Below are 26,868 nucleotides of genomic sequence, written 5' to 3' on the forward strand. Positions count from 1 at the left end.
CTACACCACTGATTGACAGTTCACAGAGGAAATAATGACTTGACTGTGAATGCAACTGGTTCTTTAGGGATAAACTTTGCATCTTTAATAACTCAATTTAGCCAATAAAGGGGCTCACTTACACCTCAAACTTTCCGGGGTAAAAATACAAATGTTTAAAAACTGCAGTCAGACAAATGAACGAATAAAAAAACATGACGGTGACATCACGCTAGTAATATAATCAATCTCGTATTGATAACGGTACCTAAGTGCATGAGCATTGTGACCTCCATCTGCATTATTCATCATACTCAGTAACTGGGAACCACAATTCAGTTAGGTGGATCACACAAATCAGTGATCACTGTTCAATAAGATGTGCACAGTGCTATATACCTGCATAGATTTTGCCCCCATAATAAAACTGTGATCCCTCTTGCCATTTATATACACAAATCACTATGGCTTGGATAAAAAGAACAATATGTGAAAGCCCTGCTTTAGTAGTCATAGGCATTAATCAATATCCATGCACAGTAAGGACCATAGAGACCTGTGTGTGGTGCTGCGACAGCCGGAAGATATCATGTGCCAGGGGCAGTGTTTTTGGCTCCATCACCATGTACAGAAGATGCATCAGACCGAGCAGACCTGCAGCTCTTAAGTCTGTTCCAGGATCCATACCTGCAAGGGAAGAGTATGTACATGGTTACAGACTGACTGTTCACAGGAGCACATAGTGATGACATTTTCATAGCACTTCAATTCAAAAATAGCTGCCTAGAACACCTCCTTAATGTAGCGAACGAAAGTTTGTGTACCAAGCCTCCCTTGAAGATAGATTGGGATAACACAGAAAAACTTAATTCTATTGGATTGATTTCACAAATATGTATTCACCAATAGCAGACAATTCCCAGATTGCCCTCTTGCATTATCCACTCATCAACCTGAACTACTGGGTATTCAGTTATGCCAACTATACATTATATCATGGATCTAGAAAGTGTCCCCCCCCCCCTTTTTTTAATTGGGGCACCACTGTCAGAATGCCATAAAGAAGATTCTTATTTATTGGCTCAGAAAGTTGCCTCTCCCTCATCCAGTACAGGTGATTACAAGAGGATGATACCAAGAAAGAATAATAATAAATATATATATATATATACATATACATACATACATACACACACACACACACACACACACATATATATATATACACACATATATACATATATATATATATACACATATATATATATATATATATATATATATATATACACACATATATATACACACACACATATATACATATACACACACACACATATTTCTGTAATTATCTGTGTTTTCTGTAGCTGCATGGAGTTAACATTTATGAGATTTAAAGGACTGAATGGATGTTCAGGCAGTGGTCCATGAGCAGAGTTTCAAGTGTATGCATATGTTGTCATTACAGCCCCTCACTTTGTACAGCTCTACAGAAGACATTACCCCACTATATAAACCAATAAATAGAATAACTGCCGTTTCACCTTGGAATCCTAATTGCTCCCAGTGTGATCCATATAAAGGGCAGTCAAAGCGGGCGCCTGTCATCTTCTTGTATATGGTCTGCAGGACTCTAACATGAACTTGCTGACTGCTGTCCAATGGACCTGAGTAAGAAATTAAACAAATATTGTAAAACATCTGCTTTTCATACAGCCTTAAAGCTCAGGCACACCATGACGTTCACCATGACTAATGTTACAACACGTATTACTGCAATGCATGGTAACACATTGTAGATGTTCGCTGCGATGCACTGCACATTTAATTGCACCCCAACACACATCTAAAATGCTTTGCAACACACCTGCGCTATAACACACTACAACATTTAGATGCATATATTTTATGTATTATGTTGCCCTGTGCATAAAAATCATACAGAATCCATGTTTTGGTGCGTTGCCAGGACATTCCTTTTAAATAGGCTGCCTAATGCAATGGGTCTCAGTGCCCAGAAACGTGACTTGCAGCACACTGGGTTATGATGTGAACGGGTCCTTAAGCTTTGTTTTTCGCAAAATAGATAGCAAGAATTGCTATCTTCCATTAATTATAGCATTGATGTAAACAAAGCAAACCATCAAACATGTTGGCCCTTATGACTATCAGTGCTTGAAGGCTAATAGGATTTTTGTACACAACATCCCTTTTTTTTCCCTTGGAGTTAATTGAAGGACACCAGAAATCTTAAACCAGAACTCTAGGTTTCCAGTTACTTAAAAAAAAAAAAAAAAGTAGCTTGGGCCAGCGTGGCTAAAATGAGTACTTATTATGAGGCATTCTCTGATGGGACCGCCCGCCTCTCCACCTCCATTAATTGAAATGTCTTCTATTCATTGATAAAAATACAAGGTGCTTCCTGAATGGCTGATATACCACATGACCGTCTCTGTTTCTTTCCGGCCACACAAGTGAAGAGTGTGCGACTCGGCCTGGAACAGAGCACAGCTTATTGTATACACAAGCTGCTGCACTGTATTGCAGCATACACAGCAGCTGGACCTTTCGGGCACAGCAAGTAATCACTTCAACCATGCTGGCCAAAACTACATTTTTGAAGTCACTGGAAACATGGGAGTTCTGGTTTAAACCCTCAGGTTATACTGCTGCCTACAGGAAAATTCGACAAACGGCACAAAACAAAAACATAGGCCAGCCCTGGGTATATTTCCTACTACCAGCAAGCCTCAGTTTTACAGCAAAATAATACCGAGAGCATGCTCATAGGCACAGAGTGGTGGAACCTGTATCTATGAATGGACTCCAAGAAAAGGGATTTACAGTAAAGAAATCCTGTTTTTTTTTTTCTTGTCCACTGAAGGACACAGAAGTCTCAAAAACCTTCAGAACTTCGAAAAGTAGTTCAACTGAGGTGTGGGCAATACAGCAAATGCTAGCAGGCCCAGCTGACACAACAGAACTGGGGTTGTCAACTCAAAGGGCCACCTAATGGACCATAAGCTTGTAGCTGGCATCAGTTGAAGCAGAAAAGTCTATGTGATAGAACATAGCGCTTATATGAGCAGAAGACCAGGTGGGGGAACCTAAACCTTAGACCATAAGCTTGAATGATGGTCTATCTGAGCCACCTAGAAATGGAGAAATGACGCAAGGGCGTCCTTCCAGGGACCATCTGAAGTGACAAAAACAAAAAACAAAACAGCCTTTCTGAAAGAAGCAGTGGCTGAGAGATATAGTCCCACACAGCCTGAACCACATCTAGGTGATGAAGGAAAATGTACTTTTCATGAACCGGAGCCAGACAACAGGATGAGAGAACAATGTCCTGGATAAAGTGAAAGGCTGAGACTACCCTAGTACACATGGGCCGAATGTCGGGCGGCATTGGCCAGTTCAATAGAAACCAGCCAACATTCAGCTTGTGTGTACTGGAGTCTGGCTGGCTTCTGTCGAAGGGGCATGACTGAAAAGGGTCTGCCGACCGTCTCCCGATCAGCGCTCTCAGCCAATGGCTGAGAGAGCTGACTGGAGTGTTCTGGCGGAGGGGGTCGTCCCCCTGTCAGAACACAATAGGACAGCAGGGGGACATTGCCGTACTAAAGTCAGATAGTACAGCGGCTCCTCCTGAGCTGTCAGTTTTTTTTCCTTCAGCCCTGCTGGGAGCAGTGGCGGCTGGTGGTTTTTTGTTTGGGTGGGTAACCAACCACTCCCCCCCCGTCTGCCGGTCCACCGGCACTTACCCCAACGGCGGCGGGGATCGGCAGGCACATCGGACATTGGGACAGGCTGCAGCAGGCATCTGGCAGCGTCTCCTGTGCCCTCTGTCCTTCTGAGATCTCCTAGGCATCCAATAGGATCGCCTGCCTGTTCAGCCAATCAGGAAACAGGTAACAGACTCGCGCTTCCTGATTGGTGGAGAGGCGATTCAGTGTTAGAAAAGCGAATATTCATTCGCTTTTCTAACACATCTGGGAGGGCTCCAAACGCAATGCTCTGCGCCACGAGTCCACCCTATTTTGAAGCCTATGGCTCATTTGCTTCAAAAAAACAAAACGAAAAAAAAACACATCCCTGCTTGCTGTAATTCACGGGCCCAGTGCCCTTAAAGGGACCGGACGCATGAATAGGAGGTGGCCGTGGCGGCCATGGATAGATTCATGATATGCATGAACCTCTCCATTAACCATATAGGGGGATAGCGTGGATAGAGACACTGCGACACAAATGAATGACTCGTGTGCAGCTTCTCCCTTCCCCAGCATGAGCTCTGCTGCATAGGGATTGCAATAACCTAATGGCAGGTCAAATTCAGATACTTACACTGGTTGGGGTTTTGCTTTAAAACCTGTTGTTTAAACAGAGTAAGACTGAAAAATCATATACAGGTGCATTTAAAAAAATTAGAACTCAAAGGGCCACCTAATGGACCATATGCTTGTAGCTGGCATCAGTTGAAGCAGAAAAGTCTATGTGATAGAACATAGCGCTTATATGAGCAGAAGACCAGGTGGGGGAACCCAAACCTTAGACCATAGGGGCATTTTATTCTGTCTTTTGAGCTTACATGATCTGCTGTCTGCACAATGCAAGACACAAGTTGGAGACTGAGACGCCACTTATTAGATTTGATGCTCAGCTGTCACATTTGGCTCTCCTGTATTAGTTATACAAGGCATCCTCCCAGTAGGAACCCAGTAGATGCCTGTCTGTACCCTTACTGCAAAGTGCATTTCCCATAAGCTGAAAGCCAAACATAGCATGGTTGATTTACTGAAGGAGTAGAGCATGTTCACTTTACAAAGTGAAAATCTTCACTTAGCCTAATGAATAGGGTGAGACTAACTGAATATTTACTTTGCAAAGAATACCCAATCACATGCAAGAAATATTAAAAAAAAAAAAAAAAAAAAAAAAAGACACCAGCACAGCTTCATTTCATTCATGAAGAGAAGTGAAAATGAACGTTGCAAAGTAAATATGCTCTACTCCTTTAGTAGATGAACCCCCTTACCCCTAACTGGTTCAGTGACGTGTTTCCCTTTCACATAAGTTATCTGAGGGATTTTTTTTTTCCCTACGCCTGGATGGGGAAATCACCAAATGTAACATTTGAAAACTGCACATAAGCAAACAAGCCTATACTAAACACAACACCTACATTGTGCTATTGCCAGCACTAAGTCTCTCTCTGCGTGGAGGTCTCTATTAAGCCGCGGTGGTCCGAACAGAAGGTGAGTGATTGCAGAGAGGCCAGTGCGCCGCACCGTGGGCTGGATCCTTTTCTGGAGGAGGAAATGAACAATTGGTCAGACATACAGGAGACACCACACTGCAAAGAGGAAAGGAAAGGAGCATTTGTAGGTATGATATATTGGTTTCACTTCGTGTAATATTCATTCTTAGACTGTGGCCAGGGAAGTGAGTAACTGCATGCATGGAAGGCACAGTTCTCTATGTACATTATAAACATTGCTGAAAAGTATATAAAAAAAAAAAAAATCACAATATGGGACAACCTATAGTGAGTTTCTCAGTTATTACTAGACGTTAGAGCTAAACTCAAGACAAACAGCTAAAAAAAGGTGAAATATATACAAGTTTCATCTCACAAAGGATCTGTGTTTCTGTCCACTCAGTCCTAAGATTTCCATAGCTTTACAACACAACACAGCCCTATCTGGCAGGACAGATGAACACATGAATTTTCTCTTCCGCCTTGTCCCTCTCACAACCTGTGATTTGACAGTAAAAGGAGAAGCAGCAGACTGAGGAAGTCATCCCCCGGTAACTCTACTCTATCTCCTATATGCATATCCCTTGCTAGCATTTGAGCACTGTGCAGTGGCGGCTGGTGGTTTTTTGTTTGGGTGGGTAACCAACCACTCCCCCCCCCCCCCTCTGTCCGCCGGTCCACCGACACTTACCCCAACGGCGGCGGGGATCGGCAGGTACATCGGACATTGGGACAGGCTGCAGCAGGCATCTGGCAGCATCTCCTGTGCCCTCTTCCCTTCTAAGATCTGCTAGGCATCCAATAGGATCGCCTGCCCGTTCAGCCAATCAGGAAACGGGTAACAGACTTGCGCTTCCTGATTGGCGGAGAGGCGATTCAGTGTTAGAAAAGCGAATATTCATTCGCTTTTCTAACACATCTGGGAGGGCTCCGAGCGCAATGCTCTGCGCCACGAGTCCACCCTATTTTGAAGCCTATGGCTCATTTGCTTAAAAAAAAACAAAAACAAACAAAAAACACACCCCCGCTGCTGTAATTCACGGGCCCAGTGCCCTGAAAGGGACCGGACGCATGAATAGGAGGTGGCCCTGGTGGCCATGGATAGATTCATGATATGCATGAACCTATCCATTAACCATATAGGGGGATAGCGTGGATAGAGGCACTGCGACACAAATGAATGACTCGTGTGCAGCTTCTCCCTTCCCCAGCATGAGCTCTGCTGCATAGGGATTGCAATAACCTAATGGCAGGTCAAATTCAGACACTTACACTGGTTTGGGTTTTGCTTTAAAACCTGTTGTTTAAACAGAGTAAGACTGAACAATCATATACAGGTGCATTTAAATCAAAAAGTTAATTTATTTCAGTAATTCAGATCGAAAAGTGAAACTCATATTATACAGATTAATTACACACAGAGTGATATATTTCAAGCTGTTCTTTCTTTTAATTAATTTTGATGATTATGGCTTACAGCTAGTGAAAACCCAAAATTCCGTATCTTAGGAAATTAGAATGTTACATAAGACCAATAAAAAAAAATAATTTTTAATACAGAAATGTTGGCTTACTGAAAAGTATGTCCATGTACAGTATAGTATGCAATCAATACTTGGTCAAGGCTCCTTTTGTATGAACTACTGCATCAATGCAGTGTGGCATGGAGGCGATCAGCCTTTGGCACTGCTTAGGTGTTATGGATGCCCAGTAACAAAGAGATGGCCCCTGCCCCACCTATAACTGGCCTTCACAGCAAGGAGCACATGGAATGGCAAACGCATAAAAGACAAAACCAGAGAGACTTCCCAGCTCAACTCACAAACCAATCTGCTTACCAACCGAACGAACCTGTCCAACATTATGCGTTAAAAACAGGGGTTTAGTTAGCACACATTTGCAAACGCATGCATAAGCTGCAAGGCCTCTTCACGGCACCCTGTATCACTTACAGTCCTAACCGTCTAAATTTATGAGGGTCTCCACAATGGAAGCACATGTATTCTAATGGATCGATAAGGGGCAGGTGGGCCTGGAGGTAGCCCAATCCTCCTTAAAAAGGCACAGGGGCACATTGGACACCCAGCACATAGCACAATGTCAAAAAAGGTGCCCAGTGTGTCTCCTAACCAAATTTATACCAGTAACAAAGAGATGACCCCTGCCCCCACCTATAACTGGTCTTAACAGCAAGGAGCACATGGAAGAGCAAAGGCATGAAATAATCCATTCATTAGAATGCATGTGCTTCCATTGTGGAGACCCTCGTAAATTTAGAAGGCTAGGACTACAAGTGATACAGGGTGTCGGGAAGAGGCCTTGCAGTTTATGCATGCGTTTGCAAATGTGTTCTAACTAAGCCCCAGTTTTTAACGCATACTGTTGGGACAGGTTAATTCGGTGGGTAAGCAGACTGGTTGGCGAGTTGAGCTGGGAATTTTCTCTGGTTTTGTTATGGAAGCCCAGGTTGCTTTGATAGGGGCCTCCAGCTCGTCTATATTGTTGGGTCTGGTGTCTCTCATCTTCCTCTTGACAATATCCCACAGATTCTCTATGGGGTTTAGGTCAGGCGCGTTTGCTGGCCAATCAAGCACAGTGATACCATGATCATTAAACCAGGTATTGGAACTTTTGGCAGTGTGGGCAGGTGTCAAGTCCTGCTGGAAAATGAAATCAGCATCTCCATAAAGCTGGTCAGCAGAGGGAAGCATGAAGTGCTCTTGAATTTCCAGGCAGAGGGCTGCGCTGACTTTGGACTTGATAAAACACAGTGGACCAACACCAGCAGATGACATGGCGCCCCAAATGATCAACAACTGTGGAAACTTCACACTGAACCTCATGCAACTTGGATTCTGTGCTTCTCCACTCTTCCTCCAGACTCTGGGACCTTGATTTCCAATTGAAATGCAAAATTTACTTTCATCCGAAAAGAGGACTTTGGAACACTGAGCAACAGTCCAGTCCTTTTTCTCCTTAGTCCAGGTAAGATGCTTCTGACATTGTCTCTGGGTCAGGAGTGGCTGGACACAAGGAATGCAACAGTTGTAGACCATGTCCTGGATACGTCTATGTGTGTGGTGGCTCTTGAAGCACTGACACCAGTCATGGTCCACTCCTTTTGAATCTCCCCCAAATTCTTGAATGGCCTTTGTTTCACAATCCTCTCAATGCTGCAGTTATCCCTGTTGGGTGTGTACCTTTTTCTACCACACTTTTTCCTTCCATTCAACTTTCCATTAATATGCTTGGATAAAGCACTCTGTGAACAGGCAGATTCTTTAGCAATGACCTTTTGTGACTTACCCTTCGTGCCAATGACTGTCTTCTGGACAACTGTCAAGTCAGCAGTCTTCCCCATGACTGTGTAACCTAATGAACCAGACTGAGAGACCATTTAAAGGCTCAGGAAACCTTTACAGGTGTTTTGAGTAAATTAGCTGATTAGAGAGTGCGACACCATGAGTGTACAATATTGAACTTTTTCACAATATCTCTCTCTTGCCCCTCCACTTCTTTTTCTCCCCATCTCCTTCTTATTTCTCTTTCTCTCTGTTTCCCTTTTCTCTTACTGGGGCTCTTAGCCCTTTTTGATTGCCAACAGATGCCCAGGATGATTTTAATGCAGAGTTAATGCATATTTGCCCTGGTTATTTCCTGCACTTAATGGGGTTACCCCTAAATATGTATGTTGTGACCGTTTAGATAGGAGGCTTTCCACCTTTGTTTATGTTGTGCTTTTTTTGTCTCCTATGCGCCAGTTCTAGCCCCTGTGTGGGCAGTCTAGGTGCCTTTGACATTGTTGTATGTTTTAATACTATTTCTGCAATAAAAATGTATTGAACCAGAACTTTTTCACAATATTCTCATTTTCTAAGATACTGAATTTTGGGTTTTCACTAGCTGTAAGCTATAATCATCAAAATTAAAAGAAAGAAATGCTTGAAATATATCACTGTGTGTGCAATGAATCTATATAATACATGGAGTTTGACTTTTTGAATTGAATTACTGAAATAAACTAACTTTTTGATGATATTCTAATTTTTTGAGATGCACTTGTAGAATCCCACAAAAGATTAGGATGAATGGAAGGTGGAAAGATAGGAGGATTGGATAACCCGCAGGAAGGCAAGGTAGACAGTGAGTGTGAAGGCAGCAAGGAAAACTTGGAGGGCAACCAAACACTAGAGTAAAGAAAGAAGAAAAAAGTTGCCTCCAGGTCACCTACAGTAACAGATTTTCCCTGTGCAGCTTGGGACAACACAGATTAAAGAGGAAGTAAAGCCTCTTAAAAAAAAAAATACACCCTGCAAGGCAAAGGCATAATTAGCTAGTATGCATAGCTCATTATGAATTACTTACCTGAGATCGAAGCCCCGGCATTGGCCCTCGTTCACCTCCTCCAACGCCGCCATCTAACCCGGAGTGGCTTCCAGGTATCGCGGCTCCGGCGCTGTGACTGGCTGGAGCCGCGATGACGTCACTCCCACGCATGCGCGGTGGTGCCGTCACTAACTGCATGATCAACGTTAGAAATGGCATGCTCATGCGCCGTAGACATCGGTGCCGCTATTCCTGCAAATATCTCCTAAACCTTTCAGGTTTGGGAAATATTTCTTGCACCTACAGGTAAGCCTTAATCTAGGATTACCTGTAGGTTAAAGTGGTTCTAATGGGTTTACAACCACTTTAAAGCTGGCTTATGCACACATTTATTTTTTTCAACTCATAGATTAGGGGTTGGACAGAAAAAATCTAACATGTTTCAGCCTCTATGCCTGAATCTGATTGGATGCAGCTATTTGGCTGATAATTTTACACCTGGCTCCTTTGAACTTTCACTGGCAGAATGGGTGGGTTCCCGACGGGGCCACCCACAAAGTGACTTTTGCTCTGCGGGCGGTCCCCTTCTGCCCAACATCCTTTAAATGAAAAACTGAAGGAGCCAGGTGGAACATTGTGCAGGCACACAGCATGCCTGTATTGGGTAGTTGTTCAGCCACCACATGCCCCAACCTATCACAGCCTGCCTCTGGCACCCGCCCCCCCCCCTCCCCCAAACACATGCTGCATCTTGTCTCAGGCTGAACAGACCACAGAATACAGGCACTCTGTATGTTTGCACAGTGTCCTGTAGCATAGCCCCCACTATCGGGAGGAAGAGCTACTTGGTCATATGACAGAATTTTTTAACTTTGTAAAAAATGTAAGAAAGATCATTCCTGAAACTAAGCAAAAACTGTTTCAGTGTCTGTATAGTTATGACTGTATTAAAGTCTATAACATTGTATGTTCACAACTACTTAACTACTGTAAGGTCGGTCAGGGACTAAATGAAATGGGACACTGCTAGTAAAAGCCCATCAGATACATACCATGTACTCAGATAGGTCTGCTGTCTGGAAATATTGCAATGCTTCATTGAAGGAGATCAAAGGCGTTTGTCCTGGAAGGTCACTCAAAAGTCCTGCTTACGAAAATTAGAAAAATAGGTACATGTCTCAAATATATTTTGGCAGATAAAAGTACATAGGCAAGGTAAGAAAGGCAAATATACAGCTCTCTTATCTACAGTATGATAACGGCACATGTACAACTCTGTGTATTTTTCGAAGGGAAGTGAGGTGCACATTCTGGATAGAGAGGACAACTGGTTCGCAGGGGCATGAGGGAGGCCATCTATGTAAAACTAGAAGAAACATCCTTCAACAGGGGCGGGAGCTTTTGACAGTGTCTGTCTTCCACATATAATGCAGATTTAACACCTCTAACATGGTATTTGGCAGCAATTCACACCTGTAGCCATGTAAAGGATAGGATTATATAACTAGAAAATGTTGGGTCCACAACTTTCAAACCTTCCATACTGTTCTTAGACAACATAATCTGCCTTTCCAAGGTGGCTGGGTTAAAAGTGAAGTGAGGGAATAAAAAAAACAATATACATATTCACCTCACTGTTGCTGCATCAGTCTGATGTTGCAGCTATCCCCACCAGGTCTAAGCCCAAGGACTGAGTGATCATATGACTGATGATCGCTCAGTTCTCGGTCCGTTCGGAGCAGAGTGTGGTAACTGTCAGTCACTGCAAAACTATTGCCCCTTATATAAACTCACTAAAAAGAAAAAAGTTTACACATACCTGATTTTTCACAGTACAGCCCTAAAATAAACAAAAGACACATATCAATACATATAAAATATACAGTAAAAAACAAGGTGGCAGCTGGGCTCTATTTACCATAAATGTACTTGTGGGAAAGAAAAGGGGAGACAGAAGCAAGGTGTAAAATTTTTGTGAGATATTCCTATTTTGTTAGTCTCTTCTGGTCACTTTTGTTTCACAGAAGATTTATAAGGCTTTTTTCAAGTTACAAGAAAATTGTAAACAGGAAGCAGTATAATGGTACAAATGGAGGATCAGAATAAGGCTTGCAAAATGTAAAACACAGTACATGAGCAAAGAACATCAGCTATGATGAATTATGTAAAACAGCAAAGTACCTAGGATTAAGATTTGTATAACGGTCAAGTGCAATATATTATCCAGAAAGAGGAATGCTCTTCGCTGTAAGAACTGAAAGAAGCGTCTTGCTAAAAGGTTAAAAAAAAAAAAGTCCTCTAGCTTTTACAACCTCCAAGGCAAGAAAGGTGGGATGGTATAGGAGAAGTAGGTGCACATATCTCAATGTAAAAGGCTATGGAGGAATTAGAAACAGATAAATATAAAGGTGGGGAAACTTGCCTGGAATAAGAGTGTGGAAGAGGGGAGCCTCACCACTCATACCAATACTATACACTGAGAGCAAATTGCAATCTATATTCATCCGAGCGTTATAATCAATCCAAGGACTCCAGACCTTAAGGTACTAGACGTGTGTCTTCCTGGATAGACATAAGCTTCTCGTGCACTATAATGCCCATGAGTCTCAGTTTTACTTCAGCAAATATAAAGGAAAGGCTGTCTCCACACTCGAGCGAGGGTTTGCCGGGCAGCCAGGAACACAAACCCCACCAGCTTCCACCAATTCCTTGATAAGGATAAGACTGGTTTGTGTAACAGGGCCTCCCAGAGGTTGCGAGCCTAAAAAGCATCAAGAACAGACCGTATCATGGCGTAGACTTGCATCCAGAACAGGAGCACCTTAGGGCAGGTCCAGCAGATGTGGAGGAGAGTGCCCGGTTCCCTACAGCCCCGAAAGCACACCGGGGATGCTGAGGGGGTGAACTTGGAGATGTGATCAGGGGTTATGTACCAGCAGGTAAGTAACTTGTAAGCATTTTTTTGGGCATAGATGTTCCAGGAACATTTAGAAAAGGGCTAGCCAAATCTTGGCCCAAGTCGCATGATCTGAGTTTCTGCTGAGGTCCGCAGCCCATTTGGCTGTATAGGGAAGGGAACCTGAATGAATTGAGTTTGTAAGGGAAGCATATAGATCGGAAACCAAGCCTCTCAGCTGCGGATCCTTCCAGCATTGGTTCTCGAAAGAAGTTAGGTGCTCTGGTGGGTCATCGTGTTATCTAAGCAAGCTACGTATGAATTTGGATATATCAAAAAGACTTGTTCGCAACTGCCAATGTTCTTAAAGGTACTGAAAGGATTTAATGCCATCAAGGGCTAGGAGTTCATATAAATAAACACCCCTTGTGCGCCACCATCTGAATACCAACGGGTTATCATGGGAGGGAACAAATTGGGCGGCGGAGGTTATCAAAATGCCAGAGAGAGGCAAGTGGGAGAAAATCACCCTGTGGGAATATTTTACTGACTTCAGACCACTTTTGGACATCTGTGGCTAAATTCAGCAGAACTACTGTAGAAAGAATAGATGCAGGGGTTATTAGGAGGGGTCGAAAGAATCTCTATAGTTCAAGGAACTTGAAACCATCTTTTCTTTCTCTTGTGTGTTGGTCTGTACAGTTAAAATTAGCCATTACTATAAAGCAGACAGTAGGCTTTCAATTGCATTCTAGGACTTGTTTTTACTTAAATAACTGCAGGACACAAAGGGCAGAGCTAGTGTAAAATAAGTGGCAACATTAAAGCCCAATTGTAAGGAGAAAGCTTAAATCTTAGTGTCTAACTGCTCCCCAACATCTCTGCCTTGGCAGCACACTGCGGAAAGCTGCTATCAGCAAGGAAGCAGCAGTCTCTTTGCAGCAGTCCCATAAGCCCCACCAATGATTGGCAGCTAGAGCTCTCCAATTGGTAGGGGGCATGAATATTCTTTGATTCGCAAACGTAAACTGTAAATCAGTGAGGGCATGTTGGACTGTTGCAGAGAGACAACTAGGTCCTCACAATTAGCAGCAGTCCTCTCTCCCAGGGGACTGACACTGGAGAGCAGTTATACTACCTACCAACAATAAGACACTTAAAATGAAAGCCTCTTGCTCACTATTCAATGTATATGCACTTGAATCAGACTGTATGTTGTGTCTAGGGTCTATGATGTCTAAGCACAGCCCTGGGAGGTAATTGATCAACATACACAACCTTTATTTAGCTTCATTTTGCACTGACTATTACAGAATGTACAGATATATAGAGTATGGAAATAAAAACACTATACCTCAAAAATGTGTATATACAGGTGTATGTATGTATGTATGTATGTATGTATATATATATATATATATATATATATATATATATATATATATATATATATATTTATTTATTTATATGGCGGTATGTTCACCACTTGGTTACTTAGCAATCTACCAATCACCCTGCTGCCAGACTCCCATCTATTAGTTAGGACAATGAACAGTCATTTGCACAGTTTTGTTACGTTGATTGCAGGATACAACTTGGGTGGGAGAAGGGACGATATGAGATGGCCATGCCATAGCATTTAGCATATTAGCATATTGTAAGACGTTATTCAGTGGCCATGGCCTTGCACAACTGGATGCACACCTTGCTTCCCCAGTCTCCTTCCTTTGAATAACTTCTCTGCAGACTATTGCTCCTTCCTTTCTGGTACAAATCCTTCACTGCAAAACTACTGACATACTATTTCTTCACCTCCATTGGAACAAGAAAGAATCACTCTGAAAAATTCCACCTTGCAGACCGTAATGGTATTGCCTCTGCGAATCAAGAACCAGAGGCCTACACAGCCTCTCCCCGATGGCTCAATGAAACAGACAGCCACACAGTCTTTTGGAAGGGATTACCGATGTGTTAACCAGACCAGAGATATCACGGTACCTCCCCCCGTTGGCCTGACACATGGCAATAGGCAAGACTACTGTTCCCAGCCAGTCCTTTACTGTCAATGCTGCGTTCCCCGGCCACAGCATTCTGCACTACTATTGATAGCTTTTTTTTCCTTGTTCAGTTCACACTGACCTGTTGCTACTTGGCAGTTCTGTGACCCCGGTCACAGAACGCTGATCTACTCTCCATCGCTTTACTGCTACTTCCTCCGTACTGATCTTGTCCAGCATATGAGTCCTGTGTTCCCCGGTCACAGCAGCTCAATACCTTTTCAGAGACGAAGATCTTATCTACGGCTCCCTCCTAGCGGTTCCTCCATCCCTCCTCCACGCTCGGCGCATCCCCACGTGGGGATGCCCGGAACAGCAACTCAACACTCAATGCTGTCTTTTCCTGCACTTCAGAACTCCACCCTGGCAGCATGTGACCTCAGCTTATATGGGAGGCCTGCCCCCTGCCAATACCAAAGGGTAATTGGTCAGAGCTCCTCACATGAGCTGCCTGCCACTCAAACCTTAGATCCAACCTCTCTTCCAGAACAATCCTTCTGAAAGCAGGGGAGGCACTTCTGAGTCAGAGCACGGGTGGCCACACCTCCCACTACACCAAACACTCCCAGTCACAAATCAAAACAACCAGGCCCAGCCTAAAGCACAGGCCTGACTAAATTTACCTGTACTTGGATTCTGAGCTATAGAAAAATTAGTCTAGCACCTACCTTCAGGTAGAGGGTGCTACATACATATATATATATCCACTTACCGATCGCCTAAATGGGAAAATACGTCATTTGTTTGACATTAAATACTGGGGTTATGGCTGCAGCTAGATGCCATGATCCCGGTATTTTCTTTTCCCTCAGACGCCGGACTTTCAGATAAAAGTGATCCCTGCGGTGGATTTGCTGCAGGATCACTTTTAGAAACCCAAGCCCGGGAACCACCATGAAGTGGCAGGATGAAGGGCACCGATCACTGAGCTTGGAAAATCATCTGGCGCTGGCAGTGGCTTGGCATAGAGATAAGTGATGGCAAGATGGCGCTGCTCATCTCTATGCACTTGGAGAACTAAGCAACGTCATGATGTCCCTTCCAGTTTTCAGGCCATGTAAACACTGTTTTTTTTTTTTTTTTTTTTTTTTTATCTTTTGCTTTTAAAGGTGGAGGAGCGATTTGGGGTCTTATTGACCCCAGATCTCTTCATAAAGAGGACCTGTCATGCTGTAATGCTATCGGAAGGAATGTTTACATTTCTTGCGTTAGCAATAAAAGTGATTAAAAAAAAAAAAAACTAAAGGAAAAAGTGTAAAAATAAAAATGGAATAAAATCAATAAAATTAAAATAAAGAATTTAAAGCGAACCTGTCCCCACATACGCCTGCGCAGTGGTGAACACATACTTAAGTCACGCCCACATATGGAAACGGTGTTCAAACCACACATGTGAGATATCGCCGCGAACGTCAGAGCAAGAGCAATAATTCTAACACTAGACCTCCTCTGTAAATCTAAACTGGTAACCTGTAAACATTTTTAAAGATTCACCTATGGAGAATTTTAAGTACTGTAGTTTGGCGCCACTCCACAAGGGCGTGCAATTTCAACGCATGACATGTTAGGTATCTATTTGCTCAGCGTAACGTCATCTTTCATATTATACCTTTTAGTTTTCCTTTTTGTCATACCCTAGGCACACTTTAGTTGTTACCTTTTTAAAAACACCCATTATCACATGACCAGAAACTCACCTGTCTGTATATTTTCAAGTGCGTCCCATTCCTGCTCTGCTTTTAACAAATCTTCATTTTCTGTGGACAGAAGAATATGTTGTTTGCAATATTAACTTGGGGTTCCAAACGTTCTATTATATACGTATATTTTTTTGTATATGTTTTCAAGTTGATAGACTAAGTAATTATACTGTATCCCCACAATCAGTAGGTGATGCACACTACAATAATAATACAATAATCACAATAGAAAAGTAAAGTCTATAGCAAAAGTACCACTGGAGAAGGGGTGTTACCACAACCAAGCCTGTTGTGGTGGGACCGAAGATGGGGGGAGAGGCCTGTGGCAAGGTGGGGCCAGTAGAGATGTTGTGGCCGGACAGATGAGGGGAGAGGCCTGTGGCAAGGAGGGACTGGTAAGGGTGTTGTGGCCGGACAAATGAGGGGAAAGGCCAGTGGCAAGGTAGGACAAGGGTGTTGTTGTTGCCAGACAATGGGTGAGGAGGAATGCCTGTGAAAATGTGTGAGAAGGGTAAGGAATACTCTCATCTCCCTATATGAAAGTGGTGATTTCAAGGGATCAATTAATTCAAAATATATATATATATATATATATATAAATAAATATGTTTCAAAGTGTTTTTTGAGTTCTCAAAAAATAAAAAAAGTTTACAGTGCAGAGCATAGAGGTACAGAAGTTACTGTATGTATACATATACAAGCACATAATCTAGATATTGTTCTCCCCATTTTGTATAATTTATATTTAGCAGCTCTCAGTAGTTGAGAGAGAACTTCGCTTTTTTTAGCGCAACATCTTCCACGGCTGTCAAACGTATACATACAGTATGTACTGTACAGAGTATTATTTCTTTATGCTAAATTTGGAACATACCCATCTCTCTGTTCAGTTCCTCTCCTTTGCTCACCAGAGTTTGCAACACACTGTTCTGCTTTACTGCAGAAATCTGCAAAGAAAATATCAGAACAGACCTTATAACTACAATAAGCAATACCACATTTATGCTCACTGACATCTGAAATAAAAATGAAAAGGGGCACACTGTGAAAGGGAACTTTTCTCCCTCTTTCCTTCTTTGGCGACTTTATTTCCAAAGAAATGTTCCTCAAAATTGTGTTTATATCACATAACATTTGAATTGAGGATCTACTTCACACAAAAAACTGGCTATGCCATTCAGCTCATTGAGATGTAAAAGTGGAGCTATAACTAAAATGTACACTTCATATTAATAAAAAGGCAATATCTACACCAGGGGTCTCCAAACTTTCTACATAAAGGGCCAGTTTACTGTCCTTCAGACTTCAGGGGGGCTGGAAATGTGGTCAGTGGAAGAGTGAAAATGCGCCGGCATCAGAGGTAGTCTCAGGCTTGGTGGTCTGTTGGAGTAAATTACATAGCTCCTGTGGTCAGTAAGAGGAATAGTGCCCCGTTATTGATATCAGTGGGAGGAATAGTGCCCCATCATTGATATTTGAGGGAGGAATAGTTCTCCATCATTGATATCAGTGAAAGGAATAGTTTCCCCATCGTTGATATCAGTGAGAGGAATAGTTCCCCCATCGTTGGTATAAGTGGGAGGAATAGTGCCCCATCGTTGGTATAAGTGGGAGGAATAGTGCCCCATCGTTGGTATAAGTGGGAGGAATAGTGCCCCATCGTTGGTATAAGTGGGAGGAATGGTGCCCCATCGTTGGTATAAGTGGGAGGAATGGTGCCCCATCGTTGGTATAAGTGGGAGGAATGGTGCCCCATCGTTGGTATAAGTGGGAGGAATGGTGCCCCATCGTTGGTATAAGTGGGAGGAATAGTGCCCCATCGTTGGTATAAGTGGGAGGAATAGTGCCCTATCGTTGGTATAAGTGGGAGGAATAATGCCCCATCATTGGTATTAGTGGGAGGAATAATGCCCCATCGTTGGTATTAGTGGGAGGAATAGTGCCCCATCACTGGTATTAGTGGGAGGAATAGTTCCCTATCAAATGATATTAGTGGGAGGAATAGTTCTCCATCATTGATATTAGTGGGAGGAATAGTGTCCAATCATTAGTATTGGAGGGAGGAATAGTTCCCCCATCGTTGATATTAGTGGGAGGAATAGTTCTTCATCATTGATATTAGTGGGAGGAATAGTGCCCCATCATTGATATTAGTGGGAGGAATAGTTCTCCATCATTGATATTAGTGGGAGGAATAGTTCTCCATCATTTTGATATTAGTGGGAGGAATAGTGCCCCATCATTGATATTAGTGGGAGGAATAGTGCTCCATCATTGATATTAGTGGGAGGAATAGTTCTCCATCATTGATATTAGTGGGAGGAATAGTTCTCCATCATTGATATTAGTGGGAGGAATAGCGCCCCATCATTGATATTAGTGGGAGGAATAGTTCCCCATCATTGATATTAGTGGGAGGAATAGTTCCCCATCATTGATATTAGTGGGAGGAATAGTGCTCCATCATTGATATCAGTGGGAGGAATAGTATCCTAGCATTGATATTAGTGGAAGGAATAGTTCCCCCATCATTGATATTAGTGAGAGGAATAGTTCCCCCATCATTGATATTAGTGGGAGGAATAGTGCCCTATCATTCAAATTAGTGGGAGGAATAGTGCCCCATCATTGAAATTAGTGGGAGGAATAGTGGGAGGAATAGTGCCCCATAGTTGGTGTTAGTGGAAAAAAATGGTGCTTCACCTTTGGTGTCGGTGGGAGGAATAGTGCTCCATCATTGATATTAGTGGGAGGAATAGTTCTCCATCATTGATATTAGTGGGAGGAATAGTTCTCCATCATTGATATTAGTGGGAGGAATAGTTCTCCATCATTTTGATATTAGTGGGAGGAATAGTGCCCCATCATTGATATTAGTGGGAGGAATAGTGCTCCATCATTGATATTAGTGGGAGGAATAGTTCTCCATCATTGATATTAGTGGGAGGAATAGTTCTCCATCATTGATATTAGTGGGAGGAATAGCGCCCCATCATTGATATTAGTGGGAGGAATAGTTCCCCATCATTGATATTAGTGGGAGGAATAGTTCCCCATCATTGATATTAGTGGGAGGAATAGTTCCCCATCATTGATATCAGTGGGAGGAATAGTATCCTAGCATTGATATTAGTGGAAGGAATAGTTCCCCCATCATTGATATTAGTGAGAGGAATAGTTCCCCCATCATTGATATTAGTGAGAGGAATAGTTCCCCCATCATTGATATTAGTGGGAGGAATAGTGCCCCGTCATTGAAATTAGTGGGAGGAATAGTGGGAGGAATAGTGCCCCATAGTTGGTGTTAGTGGAAAAAATGGTGCTTCACCTTTGGTGTCGGTGGGAGGAATAGTGCTACAACAGATAAAGGCAAGAAATAGGGCCGCATCCGGGCTGCAGGCCAGTTTGGTGACTACTTGTCTACACTATTAAATCATGTTGTTATTTAGAATTATAACATACCTCTTTCCTACCATATATAGAAGAAAACACTGATTCTGAATTTCCTCAGGTGACCTAAAGCCTAGACAGTGTAGCCACTGGCTTCAAAGAACAGTGTGGGCATTTCATGTCATTACAGGCAGCAGAGAGCCTTTTAATCAATCAGATCCTGGTTGGCAGACCTGCACTGCAATAAAGGCCCAGCACCGTGTAATACTAAGAAGGAAGAATAAGGAAACATAAGGAACACATTTGTCTTTCCCACATGCACACACTGTATATAATTACAACATGTACAGAGAAACAAGGTTTTTACTATAAGAACATTAACTGAGACCCAGCATCTGAAATTTTTATTAATAGCATGCATACAAAATCATTGGTCACAATCAGCCATTTTTTACCACTAAGATTACAGTTCTCCCCCTGGCAATGTCTTCATCTTCCTTCCTCACCAGAACATGGATGGTGCCATCATTGTTCAGACATCACCTCCAGAAAGCAGCAAATAGCTACTGTATTTGGGAGTCATGCTTGTAACCGTAAGCCTTGTAATGCCTGATGGGGTTTGTAGTTCCGCAACAACTGGAGGGCCACAGGTTGAGCACTCATGAGCTAGACTATGATGCTGCCCTATGGATGACACAATTATGTAAACTCTGGTGCCCAGTACAGTAGCCTTTGAGTATACACGACTTTTGGCCTACGACCTCCCAATGTAAAAAATCCATCACACGTACATGGCTTAGGCTACTGTCCTCTCTCACCCCACAAGTGTAAAAATCCAATGCTAGTCTCACACAGGTTTAGAAAATCATTTGCCCACCTGCACAGGCTGATATCATTTTCTGAGCAAGATTGGTGGAGTGGGTCTGACATCTCTCAAGGAAGGGTGCAACCCAGTATACGTCTCTTTTGGTCTGGAACACTCACTTAGGCAGCCTAAGTGGTAGACTAGGAGATCATGGCCTTACTGGACATACTGTAACCCTATAGTATCTCATCCTATAGCGTATGCATCTTGCATGTCCATGAAGGGGGTTAATGACCATCTTGGCCTGCATTTCACTCAGGGCTGGACAGTGTGACATAGGGAGGAGGAGAATATTGGATGCGGCCTATCACAGGCCAACTACCTATCATCACACAATGCCACCAAGACCAGCCAAGCTACTTAGTGTGAGAAGTGAGACTGACAAGCATCTGTGACCCACACAATCCCTCTACTGGGACTGACAAGCACCTATGGCTTGCACCTCACCTCCTCCTGACAAACATGTGTGCATCTGCCTGCAACCCTGGTATTGGAAGTGGGTAGAGGAGGACACAGTGACAGAAGACATTGTAATGGGTAGCATCTGTTTAATGCATACTAACCTGCATTCACAGCAATGTGTTCTGTACGATGATGTGTTCTGACAATGCTATCTTCTGACATATCAGATTGACAGCTCCATGACAGCACAGAATGAGGCACACATTTATCATTCCACAATGCCGAAGCTGACTGCACTGCCCCAGGTGTGACATCACCCCAGCCAATGAAAGCAATCTAGACCTTGAAGCCAGCCACCCGAAGATGGCAGGGAGCTCTTGGATGCCGCATCGTTGGATCCAAGGTGAGTATAGTTCCACGTTAAAAACTACACCAACATACATTAAAAAAAAAAAAAAACCTACACCAATATTAAAAAAAGATCCACATCAATGAGGTTTTATATATATTATATACTGTATATACATACAGACAGCATATATAATCACACACAATATATCCATCCTAAAACAGCACTTATGCCTTGCAGCACTGGGGTCACCTGCATGGAGATAGCATGTTCTCCCTGTGCTGGTGTGAGTTTCCTCCGGGTACTCTGGTTTCCCCCCACACTCCAAAGACAAACAGGTAGATTACTTGGCTCCTGGCTAAATTGGTCCTAGAATGTGTATGTATGCGAGTAATGTAGATTGTGAACTCCTTGAGGGTAGAGACTGACGTGACTGTACAATAATGTAAATAAAATTCAATTAGTGCTCCTAAAAATGCATAAATTATTTATATTTACCAGTATATATATATATATATATATATATATATATATATATATAAATATATAGCGCTGTGATATATAAATTCCTGTAATAAATATTAATAAACAAATGTCACTTATTGGGCAAGTATGTAAGATATCAATCACCCCTTCACTACACTTACCGGCATAGACTTCATAGATGTCAGAAAGTCACTGTCAGGTTGGTGAAGATCAGAGGTGACAAACACCCCATTCATTACCTACATAGAAAGCATAAAACCTGTAAACATCTGGATGCTGCACCACACATCTGTCAAAGATCAGACACCAGAAAACATAAATCAATGTCCTGAAATGTACAAAAATAAAGAACTGAGAGTGGGTTATGTGTTCACATGCTGCCCAGATGGGAGTGGAGAACCAAGAGGTCCTCTCCTATCAGAGCAGAGAAGTATGGCCCACCAGCACCATGAACTCTACGATTACCCAGCTGATCTCCATAACAAAACTTTACCTCCTCTGCTGTCAGTGGTCTCCAGCACAGACATCCGAGAGGATGAATAAAGAATGGGGAGCACAGTATTAACATTCTGCCTCCAGTGGTTAGAGATGGCAGGAAATGTCAAGAGGAGATGGCTTTCTATACAGAACACCCCGGGGTGAAGCATTTCATTAACATGAGAAGAATTGCTGATTCACTTTCTTTAAATCTGCCCGAAAATTGGCATAGATCTGATCTGATCTAAGGACAATCTTATACATCCAAAATCCTGGCAACTTGGATTTATGTATTGTACCGTTCTGTACAAATGGTGAATCAAACAAATCAGTAGATCACTGATTTTCATTTATGGTCACTGTTCTGTCCTACTTACATGTGTTTTTATGTGTTGTATTGAACTGCATCAGGTTATTATTGTTCAGTATTATGCTGACATTTAACAGCAGTTTTGCAGCACTATAACCTTTTTACTATGTGATTTTGGTTTCTCCCTCTGGCTGTCCCTCCTGTTTAGTGCTAGTTAGTTCAGTCCTAGCTAGATCTGCCCTGTTCCCTCAGTTAGTGTAAGTACTTTGCAGAGACAAACCTAGGAAGGTCATTGTCTTCTTACACTAAAGAACTGAAAAACATTCTCTGTACTGCAATAATATGTCTTATTGAAGTGCTAAGCTGCCTGTGGATGGTGACAAGTCAGAAGGTGACCATACTCACCGGACAGACTAGCCACTTAAGGACCAGCCTCATTTTGGATTTTAGGTGTTTACATGTTTAAAACAGGTTTTTCTGCTAGAAAATTACTTAGAACCCCCAAACATTATATATGGTTTTTCTTCTAACACCCTAGAGAATACAATGCGGTCATTGCAATACTTTTTTTTGCACCGTATTTGCGCAGCGGTCTTATAAGCGCACTTTTTTTGGAAAAAATTCACTTTTTTGAATAAAAAAATAAAACAACAGTAAAGTTATCCCAATTTTTTTTTATATTGTGAAATATAATGTTACGCCAAGTAAATTGATACCCAACATGTCATGCTTGAAAATTGCGCCCGCCGAATGGCGTCAAACTTTTACCCTCAAAAATCTCCATAGGCGACGTTTAAAAAATTCTACAGGTTGCATATTTTGCGCTACAGAGGAGGTCTAGGGCTAGAATTATTGCTCTCGCTCTACCGGTCGCGGCGATACCTCACATGTGTGGTTTGACCACCGTTTTCATATGCGGGCGCTACTCGCGTATGCGTTCGCTTCTGCGCGCGAGCTCGTCGGTACGGGGGGGTTTTAAAAATTTTTTTTTTATTTTTATTATTTATTTTACAATATTTTATTTATTTTTACACTGTTTAAAAAAAAAAAAAATTGTGTCACTTTTATTCCTATTACAAGGAATGTAAACATCCCTTGTAATAGAAAAAAGCATGGCAGGACCTCTTAAATATGAGATCTGGGGTCAAAAAGACCTCAGATCTAATATTTACACTAAAATGCAATAAAAAAAAAAAAAAAAAGTCATTTAGAAAAATGACATTTGAAAAAATATGCCTTTAAGAGGCGTGGACGGAAGTGACGTTTTGACGTCGCTTCTGCCCAGCAGTGTCATGGAGACGAGTGAGCGCCATCTTGGCCTCACTTGTCTCCAGACAAACCACGGAAGAGGACGCGATCGCCTCCGCTGCTACCGACGGCTCCGGTAAGCGGCGGAGGGCACCGGATCGCGGCGGGAGGGGGCCCCTCTCCCGCCACCGATAAAAGTGATCTCGCGGAGAATCCGCCGCAGGGACCACTTTTATCTGAAAGCCGGCCGCCGCACGAAAACGGGGATACCGGGGTTATGGCAGCTAGCTGCTGCCATAACAACGATATCCCCGTTCAAACTTAGGACGTATATAGTCGTGCGGCGGTCGGGAAGTGGCTAGGGGGGAGATTTACTAAAACTGGAGAAGTGCATATTCTGGTGCAGCTCTACATAGAAATCAATCAGCTTCCAGGTTTTATTGTTAAAGCTTAAGTAAACCCTGATGAGTTTTACTTCCTTTTTTTCCCTCCTGCAAAGTAAAAGCATAATGTGCTAGTATGCATCGCATACTAGCATATTATGTGACACTTACCTGTAAACGAAGCCCGCGCAGTCCCCTCTGCAGGCTGCATCCATGTTCGCCCGTCTTCGTTCCGGGGCCGCAGACTCCAGTTCTGTGACTGGCCAGAGTTGCGTGACATCACATGCGTGTGGGAGCCACCAGTCACAGCACTTGCTATTGAAGAAATGGGACAGGCAGCTGCTTCTTCACAGCGCATGCGCCAATGACATCATCGGCGCAGTGTACAGGAAAAATATCTCCTAAACAGCGAATGTTTAGGAGAGATTTACAGTACCTATAGGTAAGCCTTATTATAGGCTTACCTATAGGTACAACTTACCAATGGAGGTTTACAACCTCTTTAAATGAGCAAGCTGAAGTTAGAAGCCGATTGGCTACCATACACAGCTGCTCCAGATTCTGAGTGCTCCAGTTTAAGTAAATCTCCATGACTGGGTCTAAGGAAGTATGTCAATGCCTAAAGAAGCATTTGAAACACAACAACGTATGAGGACTGTCTTGTTAAACAGTGCTGCAGTGTGATGTGCAACCTGACTCTGTGCACATAAGTACCAGTGCATTAAGTGAATGAAACAAAATCACTGTACTCAACAAATGCCTATGCAAGCTAAAGTTGGTGCTACGGCTGAAGCTCCTGTAAGCAATCAAATCTAGATATAAGGAAGCCGCCACTCGTTCAAGAATTTTATGATGTCATAGTCTTTATTGTAAACATGGTTTAAAATGCCTACATTTAGCCCCTTATTCCTATAAATATATAGGATTAAGGCTATGTATGGCTGAAACACGTCAACAGGTATTCATGCATTTTAAACCATGTTTACAATAAAGACTATCATATTGCAAAGTTTCTGAAAAAAATATTTATATATATTATATTATATACTAGTGGACTATGAGCTTGATGGGGACAGTAAATGTTTCCAGCACATTTGTAGTTAGCAATGTCATCTAATAATTATGCACTATAAAGGACCCGAGCCTGAAGGTAATACTACTGTTAATGACTCACAAAGCCCAATTTCTGCCCACGACATATTCTATGCAAATACAAACAGACCAGTATTTGTATAGGCTTAGGTAAACCCCCTATGACTCCACATGACATTACTAGAACCTACTCATATCACTTAGGCACAGAGCATTGCATTATAAGGTAAGCCTCTGATTGCCGCTGCATCTCCCACGCAGGGGGGGGGGGAATCGCTGCATTCCTGTCCTTCACCCGTGGGGGGGCGGGAATTGCTGCATTCCCGTCAATCTCCCGTGGGTGGGATACCCGCATTCCCATCCATCTCCCGTGGGAGGGTTGTCGTTGGTTTGCCGTCACACCCCCCCTCCAAAATACTGAGCACCTGCCGCCACTGAGCCTAACACTAAAATCCCTGCATCTACAGACACCCACGATCTAACACTAATCTATCTAGCCCTGTAAAGAAGAAATCAGTATAAATACCTTTTTTGAAGCTGATCTGGTCCGGTCTCCAGCAGCGGAAGCTCTGCAGAGGACACAGCCGACAACGGCTGTGAAATGAATGGGAAGTGACGTCACCCATAGCGTTACTATGGGGCTTCCGTTGTTGGCTGTGTCCTCTGCACCCGCCTCCTGACAGCTCAGCATGGGATCGGGTTGGAGCGGCTTCAAAAAAGGTATGTATGCTGATTTCTTCTTTACAGGGCTAAATAGATTAATGTTAGATCGCGGATGTCTGTAGATGCAGGGATTTAAGTGTGAGGGTGGACTTCTACTTTAAAAGCAAAATAAATTTTGAAGGACTTCTGAAAGGCATTTGTCAAGTCATCAAATGTACTGAGAATTTTCGCACAAATATTTGCATGAACGTTTCCTTGAAAATCGACCCTTCATCAAGTAAAGAGTAGCCCAGAAGATAGAGAAATGCACCCTGAGGCTTGCTGAGGATAACAAAGTTTGGGGTTTGCCATACCTCACTTGCCATGCTTAGATGTCAGAGGGGGGGGTGGTATAGAAAGTCTATTTTCCAGCGTTCACTATCTTCTCTGGGTGGCAGTCAAGCCTAGCATGACCCATCTTGTCCAGCATCTTGGAATAAGGCCTCTAGCTGAGTAGTGCAAAATAGTTCTGTGCTTGAGATAGTGCAGGTGCTTCCGAGCTCCATGATTTAACAGTCTTCGTTAGGGATCTCTTCAGGTGTCATGTGGAAGCTGATTGGAAAGAAAAAACAAAAAACACTTTTTTCCCCCCAAAAATTCACCAAACACCTAATACATTATAGGTAATGCAATGCACCCAATCAACATTTTCCATAGTTCAAATATTTCCTGTTCATCTTACCGGCAGTAAACATGTTATGAACCAGAGTAGAACAATGAGATGTCACCAGCACTCTGTTACAAACATAGACACTTGTTTATGAGCACAATGTCAAGTCACTATGTGACCCTGAAACATTGGTTTACTTGACTGATGTGACATTGCACTAATATACGCAACTGTCCCTGATTTCGAGGGACTGTCCCAGATTTGGAGCAATGTCCCTCTGTCCCTCATTCCGGTCTGATCTATATAGTTGTATGTAAAATGCACTATTTATCATTCAAA

At 42.7% G+C, this 26,868-nt stretch overlaps 1 protein-coding gene across 1 annotated transcript in view; it reads right to left on the reverse strand.

The window, feature by feature from the left end:
* ELMOD3 (ELMO domain containing 3) overlaps positions 1-26,868 on the reverse strand; it is a 46,190-nt gene that overhangs the window by 13,218 nt on the left and 6,104 nt on the right. Inside the window, exons 2-10 of the mRNA XM_073622193.1 lie at positions 26,234-26,471; positions 21,869-21,946; positions 17,090-17,162; positions 16,213-16,272; positions 11,382-11,402; positions 10,615-10,706; positions 5,162-5,285; positions 1,524-1,646; positions 536-666 (exon numbers count right to left, since the gene is read on the reverse strand). Coding sequence (XP_073478294.1) covers positions 536-666; positions 1,524-1,646; positions 5,162-5,285; positions 10,615-10,706; positions 11,382-11,402; positions 16,213-16,272; positions 17,090-17,162; positions 21,869-21,946; positions 26,234-26,245 — 714 coding nt within the window. The 5' untranslated portion in view covers positions 26,246-26,471. The remainder of the gene's footprint in view (positions 1-535; positions 667-1,523; positions 1,647-5,161; positions 5,286-10,614; positions 10,707-11,381; positions 11,403-16,212; positions 16,273-17,089; positions 17,163-21,868; positions 21,947-26,233; positions 26,472-26,868) is intronic.

The sequence above is a fragment of the Aquarana catesbeiana genome, linkage group LG03 (genome assembly GCF_042186555.1).
Source record: "Aquarana catesbeiana isolate 2022-GZ linkage group LG03, ASM4218655v1, whole genome shotgun sequence".
NCBI classification, from domain to species: Eukaryota; Metazoa; Chordata; class Amphibia; order Anura; family Ranidae; genus Aquarana; species Aquarana catesbeiana.